The 16,740-nt window shown below is 40.4% G+C and overlaps 1 protein-coding gene across 1 annotated transcript in view; it reads left to right on the forward strand.

The window, feature by feature from the left end:
- The window catches only part of ELL (elongation factor for RNA polymerase II), an 84,311-nt gene that overhangs the window by 29,965 nt on the left and 37,606 nt on the right, over positions 1 to 16,740 (forward strand). Inside the window, exon 2 of the mRNA XM_074939254.1 lies at positions 7,969 to 8,016. Within this exon, the coding sequence (XP_074795355.1) occupies positions 7,969 to 8,016 (48 nt within the window). The remainder of the gene's footprint in view (positions 1 to 7,968; positions 8,017 to 16,740) is intronic.

A 16,740-nucleotide genomic window follows, 5' to 3' on the forward strand; every position in this document is an offset into this window, starting at 1 on the left:
TGTCCTCCATACGTTCCTTTTTCATCTGGACTCTTTAGTCCTATTACTAGGTCTGTATCAGGATAGTGTTAGTAAGACTAATCTTAATTATGCTCTATCTGTGATGGGTTGAAGCTTAAAAGTATTGTTCCAGTTTGGCTCTTCCAGCAAGATTCAGAGCATGAAACAAATTCTGGAAACTGCTGCCCAGAGGTTCAGGAATCTGATTTACTGACCTACTTTTTGTTGTACACGTAGCCTAGCTTAAGATGCTTCGTGATCATGTAGCTGTTTCATCAAGATTGTTCTAAATGATGCTTTTTAACCTTTTCATTTTTCTGTGGTATAACAGTACATTTAACGATCCTTTAATTACTATCAGACTTTCTGAGGGGAAAACAGTGATTTTTAGTTTGTCTTCACAGGTGATTTTTCATGGTTAGATTTGGCAGAAGTACATGCTCTGTGGGTAGCAAGCCCAGTCCTGGAGTGCAGTATGAGGATCTTGGTAAAGCAAAAGTTTTCTCTGTTCAGTGGCTGAGGATCTCTTGTTCTCATACATGTTAATATTGCCACATCAGACTGTAAATGTAATTGTTGTCTCTTATAGATTGGAGGTGTCTTACACTGGGCTCCTCTCAGGCTAATTTGAAGTTCTTATTAGTGTTGTCTCTTAACCAATTTCTAACAGAATTTTAACAAAATTATAACATCACAAGAGACTGAAAGCTCAACAGCAGAAAGGAGGCATATTTAAATCTTTGTTACTGTTTTTTCTTAACATCTAAATTCTGCTGCCTAATGAACACTTGGGTGAAAAGACATCTTGACAATTCAGCATTCCGTCCCTTCAAGTAAGGTGTGAGAGCTCCCACTGTGGTTATAGAAAAGGAGGACTTGTGGCACCTTAGAGACTAACCAATTTATTTGAGCATAAGCTTTCGTGAGCTACAGCTCACTTCATCGGATGCATCCGATTAAATTGGTTAGTCTCTAAGGTGCCACAAGTCCTCCTTTTCTTTTTGCAAATACAGACTAACACGGCTGCTAGTCTGAAACCTGTCACTGTGCTTGTTTGTGAGATTCCTCCCGCCCTCCCCCCCCGGAATGTCTCCAGCAAATCCTGGGAAGGCCAGACTTCATGTTCCTGATATTTCTAAGATTAAAAAAAACCCAAACCTTTCAGGCTGCCTTTATACATAAGGGTGGAGGGTGGGGAAGGCAGTTAAAAAAAAAAAAAAAAAAAAGTCCTTTGACAAGTTGCATTTAAAACTTGATGTCAATTACAAAACTGTCCATTTGCAGAAAGTAGTATTCCTCTTTCTTAAATCCTGCCTCCAGAGGCATAGTAGTACAGCAGTCCTGAGTGCGTCTTGCAGGAAGTTCCTACATCTCTCAAACTATTGTGCAGTGGGGAAGTAAAGTGACAACAGGTTTCCTGTAATGCAGTTCACAGTTAAGGGAAACCCAGTTATTTTCAATTAAGAATCTAAACTAAAATGAATTATCCATCCAAGGATCATATAAGGAAATGCAGTGCTGGCTTTCCAATACAGTCTGTTTTTTAACCTGGATTAGAAGAGATCATTGTATCTGGGCATGCATGAGTGAATAGACTCAAGAGCTGATCTAGCTCTGGAGTTCTTTGTGAAGTGATATCCTGGTGACAGGGAAGTCCTTTGCTTGGGGGCTTGATGCCCACTATTGTCTGTTTAGGCACTGTGTATGTGCGCGCGCGTGTGTGCGTGCTCACAGCACAAAACCTTTCCATTATTCTACATCTTGAACTTGATCCACAGGAGTTGTAAGTCTTAGCCCCTAAACTAACAGTTGTGTAACCATCTCATGTGACTCAAGTGGGCTGGTGTTGGTGGTGGCCTTTTTAAAATCACAGGGCTACAAAAGCTGGTATCTGTTTTTTTGTTTGTGTTTTTCCCTTTTTTCCAAACCTGTTAGTGCTGAAATTCTCCAAGTCAGAGCCATAGTTCTGGAAGTTTAAAATCTTTAAGTGCCTTTTTAACTCAGTATTGACACTCCGACCAAAACTTCAGTTTGAACTTTTTAATAGGAACAGAAATGACATAGTGCATCTAATTTAAGATACTACACTGCTGAGGAGATGGAATCCTCACTATACCAATACAGTTTGACTGTGTGGTTGAGGGGCAAGGAAAACAGTATAGGTTTCTAAACTATTAATTTATGGTGGGTTAACACTTTACAATCCAAGTGAACTTTTTGGGGTAGGTACTGTCTTTTTATTCTGTGTTCGTAAAGCACCTAGCAAAATAGTGTCTTGGTCATGTCAAGGGCTTGTAGGTGCTACTACCCCTGGCTTGCAAGAAGACAGCATTTTAATAATATAAGTAATAGATGGGTGGTAAATTTCACTTTTAAAAGCATAGGTGAGTTGACAGTATTCCAGACAATATGCGCTTCTGGATGGATGGTGCAGTCAGATTTTGGAATGTCTTGAGATAGACATCTCTATTTAGCCTGTGCCCTTTTGAGAATGATAGATGCTAACTTAATTGGTGACTAGTGAACTTGAATTTTCTTCACCCACTGTTTGACGTTCCTGGAGTACGTTCCTTATAGATATTACCAGTGGGATTCATATGCTGTGCTACTAGAACTCTTAATGAACTTTGGGACTCTGAGATGTGGATCTCTTATGATTCCTTGGCAACTAGCCTTCGGATGTTTTTGCTTTTGGTTTTTGCTGCATGTAGTTTCACTCTGCAGAAAGACTGGGATGAAGTGTTTGAAACAAAACGATAAATAGTAGATAATCAAAACTACTCTGTTCAGGACTTCAGTGGGGCACAGGTCTGCTTGTGCTGAGTAAATCATAGGATTGGAGCATAAGTCATGAGATTTACACAAATAGAATTACTTGTCTTATGTTTTTTTGGGCCTTTAGGGTATGCTCGGGTCACGTTTTCCACTTTCTCTAACAGTAAGGGCTAGATTGTTCCTTAGCTATGGCTGGGAAGGGTGGGAACTTTTACCTTAGGAAGCACCTAATGGAAAAGGCCATGAGGCAACAATTGGACTCAAGCTCGGGCACCCCCTGTATATTTGCCTGACTCAGCAAAGAAATGCCTCCTGCCACAAGGTCCAAATCAGGAGCAGAGTCTGCTCTTGGCCGGGTCTTGTTGGGAGAGCAGAGAGCATTCTCCTAAGCATGAGACTAAGTCTTCCTCCAAATCCACTTTGAGCAGGTCTGATCCAGCCCTGCCTAAACCAAGCACTAGCTCAGCTCAAGAGAATTTAGGACATCCTAAGTCTGAGGCACAATAAGAAAGCCCACAGTCTAATGTTCCATTGACACTGGATCACAATCTGGTGGTGCCCATGCCTGTGGTACCTCCCAAGTACAAACATGGGATCCGCTGGTACCGACAAAGATTGAGAACATCGATCATCCATGGTTCTATTTTTGTTTTCAGCAGCCGTTGCACAGATTTGTCTCTGTTGCAGCTCCTGCAGTTCAGGCAGACAGGACTCTTCTCATGCTGGGAAGAACAGAGACCTACAGTCCTCCTGAGGACATCTTTGCTCTCCCAGACCTAGAGTCTCCTGCTCCTTTGGGCCCCTCCCTTTTGAGAGAGGTTATGATTCCACCAGGGAGCCGTCCTTTGGAAGGAGTTTGTCTTCCATTCCTTCTTCAGGCTGTGATTTTCCTCCAGTGGTACCATCAGTAGCAGCATTGTAACTGGAGTTTCTTCGAGCTGTGTTGTCTAATCAATCTGTATTCCACTGTTCGCCCTCCTTCCCCTCTGCTTCAAATCTTATCTGATTCATGGTGGAGAAGGAACTGGAGAGGCAGTTGGTCTGATCTGCCCTTTATCTCCTTGGTGAGAGGCCTGAGGTGAGCCAGGGCACAAGTGTGGACCAATGGACACCGCTTTCAAAATTCTCCAGCTCTGGTCGCGTGGAGCACGTGTACCCACAGTGGCATACAGATAGGGACCACACATCTCAAAGAATATCTTTGAAAGGCTTTCTTTGCAACCATAATGCCTAGAAACATCTGAAAAAATGAATGCTTATGTTCTGCAGAAACTGAATCTGGCCTGAAGGCTAGCAGTTTGAAACCTCTAGTCTAGAGCTCTTGTATTTGAAAACTTACTACTGTACATCATTGGTAACTGAGGTGTTGAGCAGGAGCAGTGAGAGCAGCAGTTAACAAATTGGAAATGGAGAGACCGGCTGTGTCTCCTGGGGAACAAGTGAGTGATGGTGTGTAAAGTGGAAGGTTCACTATTTAAGTGAAATTTGGGGATCATCAGAGTGGAAGGATTATCACTGATTTTGGAGGTTGTGAGATAGAACATGCATCAAATTTGAAGTTGAAGCTGTGGGTTATTCATAATTCTGAATAGCTTGATCAGGTCTTCAACTCTTCCTTAAAATTATGTACACCTTCTCAGAGTATAGCCCTGCTTCATTTTGGTCTAATGTTGGCTGCTAACTTGTGTTAACTGTGAAGAACTGGGAGAGAGTTGACACCTGTGAGCCTCAGTGGGAAGGATCATATTTCCTGAGTGGAATGGATGAATTAAGAAAAATGTATCTTAGTTCTCATTCAAGGTAAATGGTTAGTAGGGCTTATTGGACATCTTTCAAAAATAAAATTATACTTGAAACCATCTGCTCCCAAGCTCAATCATATATGGTGTGATAAATCTGTGCTTATGTCTAAGTCTTTGGGGACTAAATCATCTACTAAACTTATAAGATCTCCAATTAGAGAGAGAAAGTGGGTGAGACCTTTTATTGGACCCAACCTCCCCCACCTAGTCTCTCTAGTATCTTGGGACTGACATGGTTACAACTACACTGCATACAAGCTCTCCAGTGTCTGACTTCTTGGCCCTCACTCTTAAGAAAAGGTGTGTTACTATAGAAAGGACCATAGCCGTGATTTAGTACAGCTTTGGTCTAATGGTGATCTTACTAGAGAGAGCACAAAATAGCCACCTCACTTTTACCATAATACAGAATGTGGTTTGGAGACACCTGTCTTATGGATCCAGGTCTATTGCTGTGGGAAGTAGCTAATAGTGTTTGTGGAAAGAGTGAAACCTTGATAACCTTTCAATCCATTTATCATTGCCTGTAGTTCCTATTTTGAGGCATCTGAAACAATAATGAAACAGAGCAGATAACACTATGTAGTGTGTTATGTCCACTGTTTGGCATTGCCATAGACTGGGTAATGAAGAAGGGTGTTAGCAATGTGAGTAGATAGCAAATACATAGAAGATCTAGACTTTGCCAGTGATGTTGCACTACAGAGCGTCACTGCCTTAAAGCTTCCAAGACAGATAACATGGCAAAAACAGTAGGCCAAGCATGGTTCAAAATTAGCTACGCCAAAACAAACATCCTCAAAACGTAGATGTCAAGCATCATCATCACAGTAGAAGGCAAAAACAAAAAGAACAGTTCCTGGGCAGCATCATACTAGCCAATGGAGACCTTAAGAAGGAAGTAACATTTAGATAGGAATGCATCTGAAGAAGTGGTTTTTTACCCATGAAAGCTTATGCCCAAATAAATCTTAGTCTTTAAGGTGCCACCAGGCTCCTTGTTGTTTTTTTAGATAGGAACGGTGTCCACAGCAGTTACTAAACTCAACATGGAAATCAGAGATACTAGAAAAAAACTGAGAAATCAAAGGTATGTCAGACTAAAACTGAGCATTTTCAATTCAAACATAATCTCAATGCTAACATATGGCTGTGAGAGCTGGAGATCTACCAAAACACTGGACAAAAACTAGACTCCTTCAAAAATAAGTGCCTATGAAAGATCCTTGCCATTGGATGGAAAGAATTCATCACCAACGAAGAGATCAGAGAAATCTCCAACCTCTGGGTGTAGGACGGGAAGAACAGTAGATAAACTTTCGAGGGTAGGGAAAAGTACAGTGTACAATAAAGCTAAAGCTTGTCGCCTAATTCATGAGTCTCCTTGCCCCAGAATCTTTCATAAATTATCTTTACTTTTGCAGTGGTGCAAAAGTGATTGTTGCTTGTTGGATAGGTATATTTATAAAATAAGTTCTGTGATTACAGATTTGTCATGATTTGCGTACAATACTTCTGAACTTCATGTGATTGCTTTTTATTCCAGTTAACTAATTTTCCAGATTTATTTGCAGATGCTTTTAAAATCTATAATTAGATACAAAAATGAAATGCTCTTATGCAATGCAGTGTTCTTTAAAATGCCTTCAAATTCAGTGTCCCCTAAATTACATTCATATGAATTTATGGACATACACTGTACAGTACATGCTGACACCAGGAACAAGAGCTGGCCAGTCTGTCTATGAACAGTGTGCTGTGGTATGCAGTGTCGTGGTACTTAAAGAATTTAGTGAACCCTGTATGAAGTGCACGAAAGAAGTTTATCATTTCACTATAAAGTTATATCCTGTCTGCAGAGTATTCAGTACAATGCAGAAAGTGAGTGCTTACCAGACTTCAAGACCACTGTTTTTCTTTAGTCATAGTGGATACCTGACTTGGTTACATTGCTGGAAGCTATGTTAATGACTTAAATCATAATGGATGTGCAGTGAAACACCCAGTGGGTTTCATCTTGCTCTAAGCTTGTTGTTTGTCTATCTATAGACTTTTTCTATTTCAGAGGTTTTCTTTGCTAAGCCACAATAATTTGATGTCAATTGGAAAGATCCCTTATGGAATTCAATAGGGAAACTCTGCTTAATAGACTCTGAAGCCATTAACTATTTAACTGCTAGGCACACCCTCTTACGTATGCATATTTCTGGGGTGATTAATCATTGAAGTCTCTGAAATGTCAGGATTTCCTGGATACATGGAAGTACCACAGAAAGCGTTCCCCTGTTGCATGCACCCAATCACATCAGAAAAGTTAAAGCAGTTCAGAGAGAAATCCTAATGGAATTCATTCCTTCTAAATGGCCATAGTCAAGGTGTTTGTAACTACTTGCTTTTCATCACTTGGAAGGCTGATGCTGAAATCCGTCTCCCTACCAAACTGTGTTAATTATACATGCTTGCTACCCTATCAGTAGAGCATGATTGCTGGGCTATTGCCAAGTATATATTGCATTAAAATGCATTGAAATGTTTTGGGGTTTAGGAAGTGAAAAGAACCTACACAGATTACAAGCTTTCCAAACCAATTGGTAGTTATATACATTTATTTTTCATTCTTAGTATCTTTTAAGTAATGACTTGAAGCTGATTATTCTTTAGCCTCCAGTGCCATCAAACGTTAAGGTATCAGGGAATGCAAACCCTTTTTTTTTTTTTTTGGGGGGGGGGGGGGGGATAACCGTGTATCCATAATTTAAATAAAACTTAATTATTGAATTCAATTGATATCTATTATAAGGAACTTTTTATAGGGTCATGACTGAACAAACAATAGTGCAACTTCCTGAAATGAAAGCAAATTAGTGTCACAAGGAAAAACCTGTTTTGTTTTTTTTTGTTTTTAAGTGGGCAGTCGGAAAGTGTCACAACCTCGTTGTAAGATACTGTTAACAGGAACCTGACAGTTAAGTACCTTGAAGAGTTAGGTGGAACGATAATTTACCTAAAATTCTAGATTTGAGTGGTGTAACAGATTTTCCCCTTAATCCCCTGCTAAGAATGTAGGTTTACAAACTACTTAAGCATTGCAAATATACAACCAATGTGTCTGTATGTGCCTCAAATATAATGTTTCACAGTGTAAGTTAATGATTACAGGGATCAAGAAGGAATTCAATATGTGGCATTTCAAAGGTGCCAGAAGCATTATAGGGTTTTTCTTATTCCTATTAAATGTTCAATTTAAAAGATCAGTAGCAATACTTTGTCATTAGTTCACTTCAAAATATATATATATTGTAGTGTCCTTGTTAATGCAAACTGAATTATTTGAATATTTTTGGTAGTGGATGTTATGACTGAGGCTGTTTGTTTTTTCCTTGTTTTGTAGGACTCTGTTGCATTGAGACCAACAATCCAATTTCAAGGAAACCAAGGGGTAAGTTTGTGTATGGGTCTGGCTGGAAGGCTGTCCCATGGGTGTAGATACCGACTGCTTTAAAGTTAACCTATGTGTGAGATCTGTCCTGGGTTAAAAAATGAATTAGGTAAGTTCATGGAGAATAAGTCCATCAATGACTATTAGCTAAGATGGTCCGGGATGCAACTCCATGTTCTGGGTGTCCTTAAGCCTCCAACTGCCAGAAGCTGGGACTGGAAAATGGGATGGATCACTTGAAATTTCCCTGTTCTGTTCATTCTCTCTGAAGCATCTGGCACTGGTTGGTGCCAGAAGACCAGATACTGCACAAGATGGGCCACTGGTCTGACCCAGTATGGCTGTTCTTATGCATGTATCAAAGTCTTACCTTAATGGGTGGTGTGTGTTTGGGTTTTTTTGTTTGTTGGTTGGTTTTTTAACAAGCATTGAGTTGTGCGCACAGTGTTGTCCAAGTAAGAGCATTGGGTGTTTCTGCACAAACTGTTTTTCCTTACAATTTCTCACCATTGTTTATCACTGTTGATAGCCATAGTGGGGCACATTAAAAACGCCTTGCTGCCAAGAAGAATGAGGAAACCAAAAATACAAGTGATACTATGTGTGATAAGTGTAGCAATTCATGGAAGCCTTGCCTATGCCCTTGGGAAACACCTCACCCAACCTGGCAGTTCTGATGCTACATTTTGAGGTGTGAATCAGAATAATGTTGGTAGACTGCATTATTAGTGCACTGTGAAATTTGGCTTGACATCTAGTCAGTCCCAAGCAACTGGGTAGCTCCTGTGTTGAGCACACCCCAAAGTTCTTCTATTCAGGAATCTTGGTTCCTTATAATTTCTCTTCCTTTTTGCTGAATTCATCAGATGTTTATGGAAGCATGAAACTGTCTTTAGTTACTGACAATGGAGGTGCTTAATTTCCATGATCTCAACTAAAAGTAACTCAACGCTTTGATACATTTTAAAGCTGTCACTTATAGATCTTTAAACACAAAAGGTGTTATTTTTAACGTTGGGACTCTCAACTAGAAAAAAGAATAATTCCTCCTCAATTCTGGTGCTCAGTTCTTGATGCACTCTTTTTGTATTGAAGCATTGCATGAGTCTTAGAACTGAGTCATCTTAATTATCATGTGTTGACATGCTTAGGCACAGGAAGGAGAGCTAAGAATTGAGCTGCCTTAATACTATATACCCTTCTTGATTTTGTTTAAATGATTTCCTTTAAAGGACAATTCTACTCTGAATGGCACTGTATGTTTCCTTACTGGGTATGTCTCTGCTGCAGTTAGACGCCAGCTGACTTGGGCTAAGGGGCTATTTAATTGCGGTGTAGACATTTGGGCTTGGGCTGCAGTCCAAGCTCTAGGACCCTCCCACCTTGCAGGATCCTAAAGCCTGGGCTCCAGCCCGAGCCCAAATGTCTACACTGCACTTAAACAGCCCTTAGCCCAAATCCTGGGAGCCCAAGTCAGCCGCTGCAGGGTTTTTAATTGCCATGTAGATATTCCCACTATGTCTTAACTCCAGATCAAGTTTGGTCCACTTCCAGGATGACTTTTATTCCTAATCACTGGTAGCACCAATTTACCCAGGAGTATGAAACAAGTTGTGTTCTTTCTACAAACCAAGATTCTGCTCTCATTTACATTGTGTGATCCCATTGTTTTTTTTGTTTGCACAGCTGTAACTGAACACTGAATATGGTCCCTGTTTTAAAACTTAGGTTTGAAAATTTTGACCTGAGTACCTAAACTTGAGCTCCTAAATTCATATTTAGTAACCTAAATGAAAAATGACCTTAGAGTGCTGAATATCTGCAGCTTTCAATGTGATTTATGAGTTGAAGTAAATTGTGTCATTCTGAGTTTATACCAATGTGTTAGAATTTGGCTCTAAATAAAGATAATGAACACATGGAGCCCAGGTTGTGGGCAAAAGCTGTTTTGAACAATTTCTTCTCTAAATAGAATTAATTACAGAAACAACAGTGGCTACAGAATCAACAGTGCCTATTTAATCTGTGATTACCAAGATGGTTCTAAATACTCTGGTTTGAACATTTTATTTTTGTGACCAAGTTATAAGAACTTCTGTCAAACTAGGTAGTTTAGGTAGAAATGCAGTCCCAGCATTTAATTGAACCAAAGTTGAGATATAGCAGGCAAAATGTGCAATCCCCCCCCACCCCCCGGCGCACATGTAACAGCTCAGTAGCATTGTGCTGAAACTATTTGGAAAAGGAAACAAATATGAGTATAATATGTAGCCCAAAGGAGAGCCTTGTGATTGGCACAGAATGGGACTGTAAATTTTAAGTCAGATTTTTAAATTGCTTACGTAAAGGCAATTTCTTATCCCTTTGTTTAAAGGGCTCCCTTTATGCCCTCAGATATAATTTGCCTGTTAAAACTGCTTTCCCTTGTTAAGGTGAGAACTTTGTCAAAAGTATATTTGGCTCCTTCCCAACCCTGTTTTAACCTTAACTTTCATGAGCCCCAAAAGTATACAGATTTCTTCCTGGATTTTGTAATTGGGTTTGTACCCATGTCCAAGGCATTTTCATTTTAAATAATTTCACGCTGAATCGTTGGCTGCAGGGTTGGCCAGCAGGTTCTGGAAGCCTTCCCTGCTGCTGCCAGCTCATCCCAATGGGATGCTGATCTCTAACCCGAGGGAGTCTTTGGGATGGTGGATTGCGATGGAAGTCTCTGGCTGTCATCTTGTGGTAGTCTTAAACCTCATGCTGTCGTGATGACATGATTTACCTCTGCAATGTGGCTGAATATACAGTGCCCAGTCTCTCATGACCACTCAGTGAACTGATAGGGATTGGCTGACAGGTCTTTTCATAAAAATTCAGATAAATTCAGTGTTGATAAATGTGAAATACATGCTGGAGAGCATAATTAGAACTCACACACCTTATAGATGTATTTAACTGGATGCACACAGGAAAAGTGGGACATTATCGTGGTCAGCTCAGTAAAGACCTTTGTTCAACATGCAGCAGAAGTCAAAGCAAACAAAATGTTAACATGCATAGGGAACGGGTGTGAGAAGAACACACAAAATGCTATAATGCATCCTAAAAATAGTTTGGCCTCACCTGGAATGTTCAGTCCTGGTCACTCGATCTGAAAAAAGATGTAGCTGATTTAGAGGGGGTAGGGAAATGGGCAACAGGAATGAATATGTGGCATGGAAAATTGCTGTCATATGCAAATTGAAAAACAAGGGACTACTTCCTCTAGAGGAGATAAGAGAACACGTTTTTAAAAATACACATAATAAATGGAGTAGAGACAGGAAATGAGGAACGCCATTCTCTGGTTTAAGTTGATGTGGATCCTGTTGTAAGTGCGCATGTGCCGCGTGCATGTGCGATTGGATTTTTTAAGTAACTCAGTCCAGGCCAGGCATGCACCCGATGTCGCCTCGTGCCCCTGTATGGGGGCATAAAGGGTGGGCGGCCAAGACCTTCCCTCCATTCCCTTTTACTACTTGTGGCAGCGAGATGGAACCTGGCGAGCGTCCAACTTGCTGGTTCTTAGCTTTGGCTACATTTCTTCAAACGCTTCATAGTAACATCCAGAACTCTTCTGAGTCTCTGACATGCCACTGCTGTCAACACTATCATTCCATCTGGAGTGAATGTTCAGCCAGACCCCTATGCAGGCCTTCTCAACATGGTGGATTTGAAACCTGTGGGCTTCAAGCACTACTATCTTGTGATGGGCTAATTCCACTGAAAGATGAACACAGCAGGTGCCTCTTCTGCTTAGGAGAGTCCCACGTACTGAGCAGTTGTGCTTGCCAGTCACCTACAGTGGAATCCACACGGACATGTACTTGAAGAAAGAATGGTTACTTACCCTACAATGTGTGTGGTTCTTTGAGATGTTGTTGTCTGTGTGGATCCCACAACTCGCCCTTTATCCCCACTTTTCAAAGTCCTCAACAACATTGGCTTTGAATTACAGGGGAAGTGAGGGAAGATCGTGGCTGTCCCCCTTATGCCTTTGTATAAGCACCTGCAGTGGAATCCATACTGACTACCACATCTTGAAGAACCAGAGGTACTGTAAGGTACCTCTCTCTTAATACAAGAACAAGGGGACCTTCAGTGAAATTAAGTGTCAAATTCAAAACCAATAAATACTTCCACACAACATAACTAACCTGTGAGGCTCATTGCCACAGGATATCACAGTCCAAGAGCTTATCAGGATTCAAAAAATGATTACTAGTAACAAGAATATCTAGAGCTGTTCTGGTAAATTTAAAAAAAAAAAAAAAAAAAAAAGGGATATAAACCCTCATATTTCAGCCAAGCTTTAACTATTGGGGGTCAGCAGGAAGCTTTCCCTGGGGCAGGCTATCCTGTAGCTGTCTGAAAAGTTTCTTACAGCTTCTTCTGAAGTATGTGGGACTGGCCTTTGTTGATAGAATACTCTATGTGGCCACTAGTCTGTTCCTGAATGGCAATTACTACATTCCTAGTAGAAGTGGAACAGATTTATACTCAAATTTGGGGATATCTGGGGCAGTTTCCAAGAGAGAGCTTAGCTTATAAGAAGGGATCTTGTCTCAGTTTCATTGTCTTGGAAAATTAAGTGGAGCAAAATTACATGGTCCATTTCTTGGAAGTAAAGTTTTACCTTCTGACTTGCCATCACACAGGTTTGCAGCTGAAATGAGAATTGAATTCAAACGCTGTACTTAGCTCCCTGTCTCTTTTGTGATTCTGCTGCCATGGAATTTGCTGCAGAATCCACCCCTCACCAAAGAAGCGTGCAGCAGAATCTGTGCTTTCACTTTGTAAATATTACACTTCTAGCCCTTATGTGGTTGTGAAGAAAATCTTCCAAATGTGAATTAAATAGGTGTTAACAAAATCTAGTAATCCCTTCCCTGTGCAGGTGCTCATGTTTCAGTGCCTTGTAGTTTCGCAATCCCACTAACTCTCCAGGCCACTAACAAAACAGGGAAGTAAGGTGGTATAGCTTTTGTAAGGTTTCAAACAAAAATAACCCCAAGCCCCTTTTTGATTTTGGGTGCTGAAGGCATGCAGAGAAGGCGCCACTTTCAGGCTTTCTTTATAGATGGTGGAATTTTTTTGAAAAATTCCAAGTGAGGCAGGCACTCAGCATGGAAAATTCATGCCCCAAAAGTTAAAGATCAGCAGCTGTAAGCAACTGAAAACAAGGTCTTATAATGGGATGTGTTGGGCAGCTTTAATTCAGCGGTGCTGTCAGCCCTGTCTGCAGTGAAGAAGCCCACAAGGTGCACAAATGTCCCCCTTGACTAGTCACCTTTTAAGGATCTAAATATTCTTTTCACTGTAAACTTTATAATAAGAGTTAGAAGAAGTTTCCCTTTCTAGCTGTTTACATTATCTTCCTTCTCCAAGGATATAGTTTCAGTGGAAAAATTCATCTGAACAACTTCAAAGTACAACTCCTGCTCTCCTATCCTGTCCCTTTATTTAGTGAGGTTGACACTGCAGTGTTATCAACAGAACTGGAGATCAGCATTCTTAAACCTAGTGCATTTTTGGCCTACTTGAAATAAAACCTAATTATCAATGTTATTTTTAAAGTGTAACACATTAAGGAAAAAATTAGTGTACTTTATTGGATTTTTTTGGCCACTAATTTAAAGCTTCACAGAATAGTTTTTAATAGAAACCGCTGTCAGTCATCTGTAATTGTAGCATACCCTCAACATATGTTGAATGAAAAGGGAATTAAGCTGCGTGATTACCTCTAACATGGCCATTTAATGAGTGAAACACTGAGACCTGCACAGTTCGAGTGGCACTGAGGCATTGTGGGTAGAAAGAGGCTGTTGGCAGCCCAGAGCTGACCTCTGATTGCCTTGTTGTCAACTGTGTAATTAATTGCACTGCCAAGTAAAGGCCAAAGGTAGAGCTTTGAAGGGAGCGAGAACCAGCTCAGTTGGGGCAGATAGAAGGAGCTTTGTCTTTTTTTTTATTGTCTTTGCTGGGTAGGACAAGAAGCTGGCATTTATGTAACCAGCTGCTTTTAAACGTAGTATTCCTATATGTCAGGATAGAGCCTCGCTTTAAGGAATTAGCAGTTTAGCTTCAAGGAATTTTTGGTAAATTCTCCAATTCAAGTGGAACAGATAAGAGCTAAGATCAGTAATTAACAAATCCTCACATCCAAATGATCACATTCATGCTTTTTTTTTTTTTTGGTCTATTATTTTTGGAACAAACTTATTTCCTCCCCCCCCCCCATTCTTCCTTTATTTCCCTCCCTCTCCTCCCCCCCCTTTGCTGCCTTTGTATGTTACCTCAGAATGCATGTTGCTATGGAGATGATTTTGATCTAACTTTTAAGGGTCACAAGTTCTGTATCTGGGACATATTTCAAAGAAAGAATATAATTTAAAGACACAGTTTCCAGCAACACACGTTTTTAAAGGCTGAGGCATTTTTTTCCCTGTATGCCTCCATCCTGCAGAGAAAAAAATCCTGCAAATTACTTAGAAATATTTTGGCGGGGATGGGAGGGAGCAGGGGGAATGAGAGGGTGAGAAACATTTTAAGACAAATGCATCTTCTCTTACATTGGCATTAATTCTCTAGAAATGCTCTCCATGCCATATGTCCATGTTCTTTCATTAGCATATAATGTTTGCAATAAGTACCTCAGACCACTGTCTCCCAGGTGTCCATTCATCCCCTGGAAATACCTTTCATCTTGATCATTATTCCATAATTAAAATATTAAGGTTGGGAGACAGATCACTAGGCACAAAAAGTTCAGGTTAATAGCGAGGCATGGCAGTGGTTCTTCATTGTCTAGGGAATGCAAAGCTGAAAAGGAGGCTGTCAGGGTTGTTGGCCCAAAATGTGGCTGACCGCTCTTTCAATTATTAGTTTGAGATCAGGAGGAAAGATCTTCCAAATATGACTGTTGTCCCAGGTAGATTACATTTGGGTCCTGAAAGCTTTGACAGGTCGTCTTAATCACAAATTAGAAATTATCCTTGCTTTTGTGAGATGTGTATCTTCAAACTAGCATTGTTTTGTTAATTACTTTCTCAGTGTGTTACCATGTAATTTTTTTTATAACTTTTGGCCTTTTCAAAATGTCTGCAATAATGAAAATAGGTCATCATTGCTGTAGTGTTACTCTGCCTTAAAGCAGGTATGCAAAGGTGCTGGATCCATCACTGAAATAAACTGCTTTGTATGATCCTCATTAAGCTACTTCAAGAGGCATATCAGTTTGTTACATTTGTATAAATATTTTTCATTATCAACACGCTTTACTTTATTGTTTATATTTCATAAAATATTCACTTTTCACTCTTTCCGTGAGACAGTTCTAAATTAGAATTCAAAAGCTTCAGGATCATAGCATTCTTAAGGGTGGCAGTTCTTGCAGTGCAAATTATTGTGAAATGTACAAGAGTTGCAGAGGATAGTTTCTATTTCAGTAAAATGATGTACTGAGTGGGGGGTTAGTGCTGGGTCAGATTTGCAGGTGGTGAGTGGAAAGGGGGAGCAAGGAAGAAAAAACAGTTAAGAAACTAGTTTAAATTAATTTTAAAATCTGAAGTTTCTTATGATACTTTTGTGCAGCTTTATCTTAATATTTTCACAAGGTATTTTTAAAAACCCCAAATGTGTGAATAACACCTTAATTGGAAACATGCCATTTTTTCCACTTCTTGGTATGGACTTGCATTGGCAGTAGTGTTCTAAGTGAAACTTACATTCATCTGTGTAGCATTTTGTTTCAAATGATTTCTTGTAATAGAGAACAAAAGTCACATCTGTAAATGGGCTATTTTTAAATACCAGTGGTTACATGGTATAGTGATTACTGAACACCAGCATCGGGGCTCTTTTGAAGACTTATTATGTGGATTAGATGGCTGGATGACCTGCTGCTTCAGCTAAAAATAATTCCTAGATAACTGTCAATTTGCATTAAATCTACTTTTCAGTACTGAAACAAGCAAATTTTAACGTAAATGTTAATTGCGGATCTTGGTCACCTCAGTCTCAATTGTGTCCCTGGAGGACGCTGGCTTTGTAACTTACAGAAATTCTACAGAAGTGCTAGGTTTGGGACTTTAGTAGCAATCGTCTAGTTATAGCCAAGTGTCAAATTTGTAGTAGCTCATTAATTTCTGATTTGGTTACTTCTTAGTTAGTATTGGACAAAACACTTGAAAATGTACTGTAACGAACGGTTCCACATTGATAGGGAGATAGAAAAGGCCCACTAGATCATCTTGTCCATGTTCTGTGCGTGCTGGTGTATCTAATAGTATAAAAGGGAACTTTAACTGTGTCAAAAAGAAATTAATAGAGGATGCTTAACATTCGCGTAAACTGGACCAGGGTAGAGCCTGAACTGAACTGACCAGCAAGTGGGACACCAGCAACCACTTTCTCGCCGGGGGCGGCTTCACCCGTTTTGCCGACTGGCGGTTCACCCACTGTGCCCGGCTCAACTGCATCCCACTCAACGGAGCCGTCTGCCACAGGAACCGAGACAAGCGTTGCAGGAAGTGCGGCTACTCCAACAAGACCCTGCTGCACATCCTGTGCAGCTGCAAGCCCCACTCCAGAGCCTGGCAGCTGTGCCACAATGCCATCCAGAACCTCCTGGTGAAAGCCATCGCACCGTGCCTGAGGGAGGTTGCCGTGAACTGTGCCATCCCCGGTACTGACAGC

This window comes from Natator depressus, chromosome 25 (assembly GCF_965152275.1).
Source record: "Natator depressus isolate rNatDep1 chromosome 25, rNatDep2.hap1, whole genome shotgun sequence".
Taxonomy (NCBI): domain Eukaryota; kingdom Metazoa; phylum Chordata; order Testudines; family Cheloniidae; genus Natator; species Natator depressus.